The sequence below is a fragment of the Dermacentor silvarum genome, chromosome 2, assembly GCF_013339745.2.
Source record: "Dermacentor silvarum isolate Dsil-2018 chromosome 2, BIME_Dsil_1.4, whole genome shotgun sequence".
In the NCBI taxonomy this organism is placed as follows: Eukaryota; Metazoa; Arthropoda; class Arachnida; order Ixodida; family Ixodidae; genus Dermacentor; species Dermacentor silvarum.
The window spans coordinates 5,661,223-5,673,997 of NC_051155.1; the positions used below are offsets into that span (position 1 = coordinate 5,661,223).

The window sequence follows — 12,775 nt, forward strand, 5'->3', positions numbered from 1 at the left end:
CTGCTGTTTCTTTATTAAGGCGAAATTTTTAAGTGGCTCTTTGGAAGCAGAATGTATCTGTTGGCAGGGACGCGGTACCAAAAAACACCACATATCCACGAAGTGAATGATGATGAGTGGGCGAAGCACTGGGGGATCACTTGGGTAACCGTGAATCCCCCGTACATTGCCCACTCGAACATGCAAATGAGTGACAACACGTGTGTACAGTATATACAATGTTGTGTTATTGGTCGTGTATGGTATCGAGGTGCGGACTTCATTTTCCCTTCATTAAGACTACCTTGGGATCAGTGCAGCAGCACGGCGATGACGGCAAGTGGACCCAGAGGCGGCGAGAGCGCGGGAAGCGGCGGCAAAACGCCGGAAGCGTTCTCTACCTGAGGTTGGTGGCGCCGATGCTTGGTTCAAGTGCGAGCTTCGGGAGCCCTCAGCTCCGGGTCCGCTTGCCGGCGTTGCCGTGCTGCTGCAGCTTTGCGAGCCCTCAGCTCCGGGTCTGCTTGCCAGCGTTGCCGTTTTGCTGCAGCTTCCCATGCCCTAGACTCCAGGTCCTCTTGTTATCTGCGTCGCCGTGCTGCAGCAGCTTTGCGATCCCTCGACTCCGCTTGCAGTTTAACCGCCACTCTCACCTTTTCATCCATAGCGGGCGCACCGTTATCAGAAGCGACCGTTATCATCCATGGCTGAAGAGAGAAAGAGAGCGCGCATCGGGAATAAGTGCCTATGTAGCCCTTGTGCACCGCAGTGCCCCTAGCAGACTCCATGCAAACCAGAGCTACGGACGACGACGACAACGAGGGGGGGACAAGGCTCGGCCCTAAGGTGCTTCGCCCCTAAAATAAATACAAACTGCGTAACTCTCGCGTCTCATTTACTTTGTATATATACCAAAGTATAGTGTGCAAAGGCACAAATGTATGACTAAGATGACTGATGGGTCATGGTATTAGTAACTTGACATGCATAGGCATCAGCGTTCTTCACGTCACAATCAATGATAACAGTATGACGTGTGGTGCCAACATGCGTTCTTCGGTCACAAATCCCTCTGATGGTGTGGGTGTGACGATATGAACGTGTTAAATGCGAATTTCGATCTCAACGTGTCGCACTTACCCATATGTCATGAAGAACTGAGAGCACAGGGAAAGGTTAGTAATAGTAATGATAATTTCTGGGGTTTTACATCCAAAAATTACAATATGGCTATGAGAGATGCCGTAGTGTAGGGCTCTGGTAATTTTGATCATCTGGGGTTGTTTAACGTGCACCTAAATCTATATACACGGGTGTTTTATGCATTTCGCCTCCATCAAAATGTAAGCCGCCGTGGCCGGGAATCGAACCCGCGTCCTCGATCTTGGCAATCCAACCTACCAAAGCCACTAAGCTACCACGGCGTGTAGGTAAAGGGTATGCAAGAAATATATACGGCAGCAAAACACAAGACAAACCAAAATAAATGAACTAACAGTGCAAAATTGTGTACGTATGCCTCATTTTATAATTGCGAGCAAATGTCGGAAAACGAACGTTATGCGTTACGGATGTGCAACTCGTCTTTCGCCTTCTTGTGTTGCAAGAGCGCAAACACTAAGCAAATTTTAACATGAAAGTAACTTTAGGAATATTTATCACGTATTCTCGCTTGTTTGTACACACCAAATATGCTTACTGATCAATAATTACGTACTTGTAGAGTCATCTAATCACCAGAACATAAACTTTTTGTGTTTTACTGTTATTGAAGGTAACTATTTTAGGGATATGTAGGATCAATAGCGATATTTGTAGTGCATCAAAGACAGTAATATTCAAGACGATTTTCCACTCCATATAATGCAAGCACAAACATTGTCGCGCAACACGAATGCTTGTTTGTTTACCTAAAAATCACACGTTAAGCAATAACTATAATATCATAAAAGTTACATGTTATTAATTTCACAGAGGACTCGCAAATTATTAAATCAAGGCTATTGCAGCAATAACTTTTACATAACAAATGAGTAAATGGCTAGGCCAGTATGGTTATCTATTCATTTCAATGTAGAAAAAGATATATTTGTTTACCTATTTTTTATGTTTGTTTACCTATTGGCTAGGATGGCTTTTCTTTCGAATGGATCTGAATTTGAAACAAGCTTCGCTCACAGTGAACCTTAAGGTACATCATGCGGGAAGTTTGTATTGAAGAGATAGCGTACAGCAAGAACTGTTCGTGTACGCTATCTCTGAAGCAAATAAGGCAACAATATTACAACGTTAGGGTCGTCTCTGCTCTTTCTCTTGTTTCCCTTACACCTTCTCGCTGTGCTCTGTTCATAATAATGTATCGCCGAGGCTAAAAAATTCTTGAATAAGTACATATGCATATGGCTGTAAACCACTACTGACCGTGAGGGAAAAGCGCGTAGTGGTGAGCGAAGCGGTCTCTCGCGTAAGTATTTCACTTGACTGCGCGAGTAATTAACTTTTTTTGTTACTCTTATTCTTGCAAGCATGGTGCTATTGCCTGCGTACCCACTTGAATAGCATTTTTTACGTTCTTTCTTTGCATGGGCTCATTTAGCGCGTTTATACGCAAGCACAGTTACCACATTTTCTGAACTCTAGCACGGGAGCTAGGCCGCGCTGATGAGTTTGACATGTTAGTTTTTGCCTTCTCTTGCTGCCCAAGCACAAAGACAACACTTCTTCTTTCTTCTTTATGGGATTTTACGTCCAAAACCAGTTCTGATTATGAGGCACGCCGTAGTGGAGGGCTGCGGATTAATTTTGACCACCTGGGGCTCTTTAACGTGCACTACAATGCAAGCACATGGGCGTTTTTGCATTTGCCTCTATCGAAATGCGGCCGCCGCGGCCGGGATGCATTCAAAGATGCGTAAGCTCCATGCAGCACCACACTGTTGAAGTTAAATAGACTTTAAGTGCTTTGCGTGGAAACTGAACGCAAGAAACTACAGCGCGTAGCAGACGACCCTTGCTTTTCGCGCGCTTCGCGAGCACGAAAATCCCACTGGTTCGGAGCAGCAGCGGCGTGGCACGGCAGTTCCCAGAAAAAGGCCCTCGCCGGAGCCGGCGCTTTGGACACTCCCCTATTATTCTAGGTCACTCTAGACGTGCCCTCGGGGTAGCGTCACATCGAGGCAACTCACTGAACTAATGCGCACCAACGGCTCCCATTGCGGAGCTAGCGATTGCACTGGCACTGAAAAAATGTCGCAGTTTCGCCCGAAAGGCGAAGCATCGATTGCGATAGCAAATTAGTAGAGAGCTATTCGGAGTAGGGATAGTAGTTTAATCGGCTGCATAAACTTGGACCCATTCACTTACTAACTGAATTAACAAGCGTGGTGTCAGTGCACACAAGCACACATGAATAGATCACACTGAATGACTGAAGGTTCGTGCGGTCTCACGCACGCGAGCGAAGGTTCGTGCGGTCTATCGCTTCAACGGAAACTGAGTGGCCGAATGCACAGCGCATACAAAGGTCAAAGCCTTGTGGAGATCGCTTGCAAGATACGGCGCAGGCGACAACACTGGCAGCCTGTACCGGCGCAAACATATAATAAAGAACCAAGCGCAAAGTACATGAACGTATTTGTTGGCAGAGTAGAAGCTGCCCCCCCTCTCCCTCTCGTGCTGCCTTCCCGCTTTGCTCCTTTCGCGTGGGAGATTGCGTTGCCAGTTCCCTTGCGCCCGGTTGCAAGATACGCATTTGGCTCTGCAGCAAAGCGTCGCCCCCCCTCCTTCCCTCCCATACCACCATGGCATATCGCGCCACGGAAGTCGCGTTTGCTTTCCGCCGTGCATTCGCTCTCCGTGATAGCGAGCATCCCACGCGCGCTTTCATTCGCACATACGGCGCGCGGTGATGATTTTATCGTCCTTGGACTTTATACAGAACCTCACGGCGACGACGACGGCAGCAATCTGCTTGAAGTGTCCATATAATTGCTACCGCAATAAACATAGAGGAGGCGCTGCCTTAGCTCACTGAGCCACCGCGGTGGGTGATGCTCAGCCTTTCATCTAAGATTAAAAAAAATTACTCATCCGCCAGCATTGCATCGCTAACCTCCAAAGAAAAAATCTGGGTAGCTTGCACTAGTGGTGATTGACCTAGCTTCTTCCAGGTTTTACTAGGCTTGGCTAAGTTCTGCTAGGAAATGTTAAGTGCTGCTAGGCACGGTATTCCGAATCGGCTTGCCTCCAACGCGCAGATTCGCGCTTGGCTGCGCGACGCGCTTCAAGATGAGCAGATTCTTTTTCGAGTGTCCGGATCTTCTTTGGTTGTCCCATGTCAAGGCTACCTGTACTCGCTACAAAGTCAACTTGAGTTCTGCCGTCGTCACGGTAGCTCCGAGCTTTATCTCCTGGAGACGTCACAGCCAAGCTGCACTTCCACACTTGCGGGGGCGTGGCTGGTCGAAACCTGCCGAGCCGCCGCCAGAGGCACCGGCTGCAGTCACGGACACTGCATGCGTTCGGTGCAAACGCGGGGAAATGCAGACGGCGTCGGCAGCAGCTCTACGCGTTGTCTCGTTGGTGCTGCTACAATTTCTTGCTCTCTCGCTTTTATTTTGTCTTGTGTGCCGCGTGCATGCTCTCCTTCCCTCTCTTTAACGTCCCATGTCTGCCCAACATGTGCACGGCATGGAGAGGAGGCGAAGCACACGCCGCTCCGCGAGGTGGTTGCTAGGCAACGTGCGGTGCACAGTTTTTTTGTTCGCACTGCGCGGCCTTACGTAATAGTTCAGCGGAAATCCGCTAGGTGGAAATAAGTAATTAAAGGAAAACTGAGACATCCACCCAAATGTAGCAATTTGCTACAATGGAAACCCAACCGGTTCCTCGAAAGAAAGCCTCGCAGTTGAGGAAAAATTCATCCTGCCCCAGGACTCGAACCCGGGACCACCGCCTTTCCGGGGCAGCCGCTCTACCATCTGAGCTAACCAGGCGGCTAGCAGATGGCAGGGCGAAGTCGAATTTGTCGACAACTCGAAGCAAAGATTTTTATGACAGAATTTACTTTGTGAAATTCAATTTTGCTCACTAACGCCTTGCACCACGTGGAGGGCCTGCGTGGTCGTGGTCGTTCGGATGATTTTCTCTGCCACTGACGCCGGCGTGGCCACGTCGACACCGACGCCAGGTTTTCTGCGACACGGGGCCCTTAATGCTATCGCGTTAAAATGGAGCTCAGGCCATGTAATGCGTAGGATGGACAACTGGTGGACCATTAGAGTCACAGAATGGGCACTAAGAGAAGGGAAGTGCAGTCGTGGAGAGCAGGTTAGGTGGCGCAATGAAGTTAAGAAATTTGCAGGCGCAAGTTAGAATCAGTTAGCGCAAGACAGGTGTAATTGGAGATCGCCTTCGTCCTGCAGTGGACATAAATATAGGCTGATGATGATGATAATAAAACGCACACAACCACCACTCAGTGTCGAACTGCACAGCGCACATCTCTGCGTGTGCACCGAACCAGTCTGCAAGCTGGACGGGTCGTAGTTGAGTCCTGGCTTGGCGAATATGGCGACGCTGGCGGCAACGTTGTCGGGTCGCTGAGCGGCGCACTCGAGCGAGTACCCCATGATCTGTCTTTTGTCATCGGGCCTCATCCATGTCTCCATGAGGCAAAGTATGTCGCCTCTGTTGACATTCACATCGTGCGCCACGTTGTCCATGTGCAGTGGCGCACCTACGGGGGGGGGGGATTCGGGGGTTGTAACCCCCCCCTGAGGCCGACTTAACCTCCCCTTTTGTTTAACCCCTTTTCTTTCCTTACGCATTTGAGTGCTGCAACTAAGATGTAAGACGCGCAATCGTCTGCACACTCGCAAAAAGCGAATTTTTTTGACAATTTCCCATGAAGAAATTGAAATTAGTGCTGTTTAGATGGCATTGGAAACTGTCAACCCCCCCCTGGCAGAGGGGGGGGTTGACAGTTTGCCATGTGTTTGAGTCGAAAACGCACATTGAGGCATGTGACGAGGCATGATGCCCGATCCGCCATGCGCTTGCACTGCACCATGCGCCAGCTGGTGAATCGCCCACCAGGCAGAGCCCAACCTCGTGCACAGCCTCGAAGATATTGATCACTGTCGCCTGTTGGAACTGTCACACAATGCAACGGTGGCACAGTGGTTAGCTACGCTATGGAGCGGTAGCAGTGGCGGTGGGGCGGGAGCTCGAATCCTCACCATGTCCACTTCTTTTTACAGCAAATCTGTATATGGCTAGGGCAAATTCATCGTCCGCGAGCAAAATCACTTTCTCCACAAGAGAGAGCGTTTCCCTCACATCGGCGTGTGCTTTAGCTGCCACCTGTGTGCTTGAAACGACATCTGCTCGAACGTATGGTGCTGGGCATAAAGGCGCGTGTGCTATAGAGGGGGAGAGAGGTGAAGTTGCGGTCTCACTTTTAGCTCCGCCGTCGCCAAGGGACGGCCGCATGTGTTTCGTACGCCCAAAAAACTGTGAACTTATGAGGAACGACGCTGAAAGCAGCGGCGGGAATGTGACTGTAGTCTTTTTCCGCAGCTGGCTCTGTTGCCTCTCATTATTCCAGCATAGAATTTCACTTCTCTTCTGTCGTCGTAATGGAGAGGCCGCGTTTATGGGGGTATGATCCATTCATTGTTTTACGTGACAGACAGATTTCATTTTGAAGCAATTTAGTTTTGCAGAATCGCAAGCGGAGATGCGACAACGGCGGACTGCTGGCATATTGTCTGTGACGTCGTTCTCTCCATCGCAGCCGAACATGTGCGTAACGATCATTAAGAAATGCAAGAACGTAACCAATAATTATGAAAGACTTTAATGAACCGTTGGGATTAACCCAGTGATAAACACCCTGGCCGCACGTGTCAGCTTCGCTGGTATAAAATCTGTACGGAGTGCTTGGGCGGTGTTTTCTTTTTTTAGTAAAACATATTTGATGACGTATATACGGGCTTTCAGAATGTAATAATGTTCCCCTTGGTTCGTATTTATACCATTTTGGCAAGTTTTTGATGACGTTTTGTCATCCACGTTTGCGCTTATTACGATGCAAGCCTGCCAGTATGTGCTCCCGTCACGGGAGTACGGGTGAACTCACCCAGTTTTAAGCCTTGTGATCCGGGTCAAGGTGAAAAATCCTTAAAGCTGAGAAAGGTATCGCGAATCAATGTATGCACAGGCCCTATGGGTCTGCATGAAAGCGTTCTTAAATGTTGGCACCGCAATCTGCAGAAAACTTACCTGTTAATGAGATGCTTTTTCTAGCGTATAGCTAGGAAACCTACTACCGCAGTGAGTGGCAAATAAGCAAGACACAAGCAGATACAGCAAGGCATTGTAGGCCTAGCTACCGTCATTTACTATAATTGGGAGATATGACATTCATTGCCTTGATCACTGCGCAGTTATGAATACGAGGGCACAATGCCATAGCGCACCTATAAGCGAATGTACAGGCAAACCACCAGATTTCACTTGTTGCTGCTGGTCCTTTACAGGTCGACTCCCTCCAAAGCATAATGCATTGTTCTAATCTAGCTTGTCCTGCCTAGTTTTGTTCAGCCGTGCAGACTGAAGATGAGTAAACATTTCTTGCAGTGGTGCACACCGTTGGACACTACATAAATTTCTACCACGTCTCCACGCAGCCAGCGGAGCATCTGCGATGCATGACGAAAGAAATGCATTTCGAGTACGTTGTTTCTTTTTTACTTTTCATATACTTACGTGCAAGGAATTCTTTAAACGAGAAATCTTACGCTGTGCTCTGCCTTATTTCAGCACGTAGCCAGCGAAACAGAAGCATGGTAATTGCATCGGGAGTAAAATATTTATACCGTATATAAGACAGTGCACATAAAAAACCGACAAATACGCCACCACTGCTGGTGGCGAGTGTATATGTACCTCTTGGATTTTTATGCACGCGGCCTTGCATACAATATTAGGTACTCGCCCAAGGCGCAATATTATGCCACATATTTATGCTGAATGTGCGACTTTTGAAGCATGTCCACTCATACCACGCCTAGCTGCATCGAGCGAGCACCGCTCGACTCCATTCTCAGGACTCTTCTTTCACGGGGGCCCTTAGTGCGAAGCTGCTTTCCAACTTAACTCTGCTGTAAGAGCATTCATTAAAGCTACGTTCCGGTGTAGTGCTTACGTCCGAAATACCGACAACTAAGTACCGACTATGGAGCCACCATGGTTTAACAGCGGAGCTGTTTAAGCTTTTCGTTTCCCCACGTAGCGTTCGCAAAAACTCGCCTGGCGATGATCACGTCACTGCACACAGCTGCGTCTCGCTTCACCTTGCGATAGCCAATCGATAGCTAATCGATCAATAATAATAAATTCCGAAAAATGCTGGGGATGAGTTGGTAGTGCTTAGCCTAGCCCAAATATGTGGCTAATACCTTGCAATAGCCAATCGATAGCCAATCACTAGCTAATAGATAATTGATAAATAATCAGTAAATTCTGGAAAATGCTAGAAATGACTTGGTAGTGCTTAGCATATACCAATACGTGGCCAATACCTTGCGATATCTAATCAATAGCCAATAAATAGATAAAGAATAATCGATCAATAATCAATAAATTCCGGAAAACCATAACCTGTAAGGCCAGGACCAGCTGGGTGCCAATCAGCTCTGCTGTTTCTTCAGCCTTGCGCCACTAGTGCAACCTACGCTAATATTTAAAGTGATAGCATTAAGCGCCCCGTGTCGCAGAAAATCTGGCGTCGGTGTCGGCGTCTGGCGGAAATAATCATGCCGAACCATATCATCCCAAACAACCCCGACCACACAGGCAAGGCGTTAGTGAACAAAAATTAAATTTATCAAAGTAAAATCCGTCAGAAAAATCGTAAAATATGACTTAACCACAACCGACAGGCGTGATAGCGTCGAATTGTAATTTGAATATACGAGAAAAAAGCCTGATAAGCAGCCAGGGATCTTTGAATGCTATCGCGTTCCACTCTTAAAGGTGAAGCTTAATCGTCCTCCAATTATTTTTCTTTAAGCAGGGTGGAGGGAGGTTGGTAATTTATGAAGTGCCATTTTTTAAAATGGCTGATGTCATATATATAGCCGACTTGACGGGACGGTCTTAATATAATTTGGCGCCCCATTTGGAAAAGAATTGCTGCCTGAGGGGGGCATCCGAACTGGGTGTCCCTGATTCGAGTGCTCGACGATATTCGCCTGCGACATTTGACGACAGTCGCTCTGGTCAACGTTGTTGTCGAGAGCTACGAATAGTGTGGTCGCAGTTCCCTTAATGCGGCAAGTAAATTGAAATAGCTTAACTGTGGAAGGCATGACAATTCTTGAAAGCAATTCACGACAAATGCGGACAGAAGAGATACACTTCTATGAGTTGAATCAGTTGGCTTCACACATTGCGTTAATTTTTTCTTACATTTGAAGCTGTTTTTTTTTTCTTTATGGGAGTTTTTTGTTCTGGGCCTTCATCAGGTATTTGTAACGCCTTTAGCCTGCTCCCCCTTGGTTTACCAAGCTCAGGTACTGATAAACCGTCACCAAGTCTTATGCCAAAGCAGTGGCAAAATGTATGATGACAAAAAGCGAAATCAAGGAAGACATGGGTAATGTATCTACGTTACCCATGTCGTCGAGACCGTGATGTTCGGCTGAAACTGTCTTGGAGACAACACCAATTCTAGAATACATGCTTCGATGGACGGAGCTCGCAGAATGCATTCCTCCAAATAAAATCCTATCCTGCATTTTTGTTCAGCCTTTTTAGAGAGATGAAATTTTTGTATTAAATGAGCAGAGATACAATATAAGCCATATTTACATCGAAAACATTTTGCCCCATAATTCGCAGTCAGGCTCCAGTCGCCTGGTGTGCCTGGTGTCTTTATAGGTTCTCGGGTATTTCTCAGTCGCATTCTCGAAGAAAAAAACTGTATAACTAAATCTTTCCATTTTAGCACGGAGAAGCAATTTTTTTTAGATTTGCATTCATAGAAATTTGGTGACAAATTATAACAATAACAGAAAGCCTTGGTGTAAAGTTCCATTAGAAAAACATCTGACTGCCACTAAGCCAGTTTTCGCATTCCTTTGCAGCTCTGACTTCAAGTCTACGATTACCTTCTGGGTATTTCAAACAGTCACCGGTACGTACACAATTTTTTTAGACTCTAACTACAGTCGTCTTGTTGTAGTGAAGTCGCATCTGAAATGGAAATGTCCTCGTTACGTTCGATGCCTCTTACAAGCGTACGCATTGATATCGCAAGAAAATGATAATTTGAAATTTTATTTATATACAATAATTGGTTATATTTGTGTTGATTAAATCGAGGTTTGGTGGTATACTCGTCCAAATAAACCGTTATTCTAGTGAATATTTCGTGTTTAATGATGTCATGTTCTTTTTATTCTTCCAGGTATCACAGGTGTACTGTTGTTCATTGTGATGTGCGTCATATTTATCTTCGCACATCCAAAAATCCGGCAAAAGGCGTACAGCTACTTTTGGATGACGCACAGTCTCTACATTCTTCTGTATGTCCTCTGCTTGCTGCATGGCCAGGCTAAACTTACAGGTGTAAGTACTTCTTTAGGTCTTTTACTATAGGCGATACCTGGCGACACTTAATTCTAGATCGAAAAATTTCTTTGGGCAGCAGCTATTTCAGGCATTGTATTCCTTGCCCACCTTTCTCAGAGAGTATAATCTTGTAATGCAAATTTCGTGTTCTTGAGAAACACTGACTATTGCTATGCACTTGGTTGTTAGCTGCTTTCGTAATTAACATTATTTTGTGAAACGATAAACTTTCCATGCAGTCGCCTCGTTTTTGGATGTTCTTCATTGGACCAGCCATTGTGTTCACTTTGGACAAGGTTGTCAGCCTTCAGACAAAATACATGGAACTGGACATTCTGGACACTGAGCTTCTGCCATCAGGTAAGCATACATGAAAAATTGCATCTTCACCGACAGCGCTAGAACTTGTTCTTCGAATTCTTTACGCTGTAAATGCTGGTGAGCCATTCAAAGCGGCGAATCCATTAGATGCAGAGGCTTGGAATTGTACGTCAAAGCACGCAGCTGAAGGCTATCTAGCTCACATAAGAGCTAGTTGGGACAGACCACGGTGTAAGAACCGTGGTACAGAGCCTGGGCTTGCTTCTCTATTAACGCTTTTGTGTTGTCGTCTGGCACGCGTTGCTTCCTCCTTAACATTGTGTTTAATGTATACCGCTAGAGTGAGTGCTATTTTCGGAGCTTGCCATCAATGAAGCTTGCTAGCGCTGCAGTCCTCACGAAGTCCACCCCGCCGCCTAATTTGCGGGTGCACATTGTTGACATCGCTACGATGTCGGCCTGTGGGTCTAGCTGCAAAACTGCATCGGCGTTTGCAATACTGTGCATTCTTCGTCCGCATTCCAAATCGCTCGAGTGCCCTTATGTGCCTTCCGAGATTGGGCAGTGTGTTGAGCCCGTGCGCTCTGCCATTCTCCGAGGTGAATACCTGTCCAAAATGTTTCGCAACAGCAGCCATGCATTTGCTACTGCTGTTGCTTTTGTTCTTTCCTCTGCAGAAGTGGCACATACTTATCGTCAGGTATCGGGCAATAAGTGGGCGGTTTCCACAAAATGTGGTAAATTGATTTAGAAAACAAAAATCTCTTTACTAAGGAAAGACGTGTTATTGAGAGGCGAGAGTATTTTTAAGCATAGTCACATAGTAGTGACGGTGAACAATACAGCAGCAAAGCTATGAATGTCGGGTGTTATCGAAGTGCTCGATTGTTATCGCTTGTTCTATCGGTTGTCTGTTGTCACACCGAAGCTTGTGTAATCTGATTGCATACGCGAAGCAATTGTGTAATATTTTCTGGAATGAACTACATGTCTTTCCATGACATGTACTAATGCCATGTGTTGACGTAACGGGTGACGTCGGCGGTCAGGTGCGGCCACTAGTACTTCTCTTGTATTCTTACAAGCATACGGGAAAACCCGAGGTTGCATCATATCATCGTGCAGGACTTCTGACAGGAGTGCTGCGGGCACAATGAGAAGGTAGTTTGCGCGGCCTGGTGAAAAGTTCTTCTTCACCACGACGGCGCTTCGCAAGAAAAACAAAGACAATCCGCGCCTAAATACACTCTCGACAAAATCGGTCTTGCCTTGCAAGTACTCAGAAAAGCTTCTTAGCTGCGGGTCCGCCCGCTGCTGCTCGGTGAAGTCGTCTGCACTTACCGTTTCTAAAAGGGCGTCGTCGTCTTGGTCATCTTGTGGCGTAGTCTCTGCTTTCACTACGTTAACGTGTCAATATCATAGTGGAGTCTATCGGCAAGTATTAAAATAGGACCAAAATTTGCTTACGGGTTTGGAAAGGGTGCGATTTGAGTCATGAATGAATGTTTTCATAGCCTACCAGCTTCCTTTGATTTCAAGCTCCGAGTGTGGAAGAAAAGCAGGAGGGGAACATTCCTGCTCATGTCAAGCATACTTGATCTGGAGGAACCCTATTATGAGGTAAATTGTCTCTCAACCAGTGGAAAGTGGCCACTGCAATGTATAAGATACCATAAAAGGCGCATTTAAAGTGATCTTCCTTCTCAACGCTGCATGTCTATGGTCATTTGCATTTCCTTCGTCTTCCGTTACAAAAGTTTGTGATAGTATTAATACAGTACCGGAGCACATTGGCACCAGCTCTGCGCCAGCCAGTGTGGAAGAAGACGTTGACAATCGT

The 12,775-nt window shown here is 46.6% G+C and overlaps 1 protein-coding gene across 1 annotated transcript in view; it reads left to right on the forward strand.

Annotated features, from left to right (window-relative positions):
- Nucleotides 1–12,775, forward strand: part of LOC119443215 (dual oxidase-like) — an 89,271-nt gene that overhangs the window by 33,034 nt on the left and 43,462 nt on the right. Inside the window, 4 exon segments of the mRNA XM_037708374.2 lie at nucleotides 7,618–7,711; nucleotides 10,128–10,177; nucleotides 10,451–10,611; nucleotides 10,854–10,974. Of these exon segments, the coding sequence (XP_037564302.1) occupies nucleotides 7,618–7,711; nucleotides 10,128–10,177; nucleotides 10,451–10,611; nucleotides 10,854–10,974 (426 nt within the window).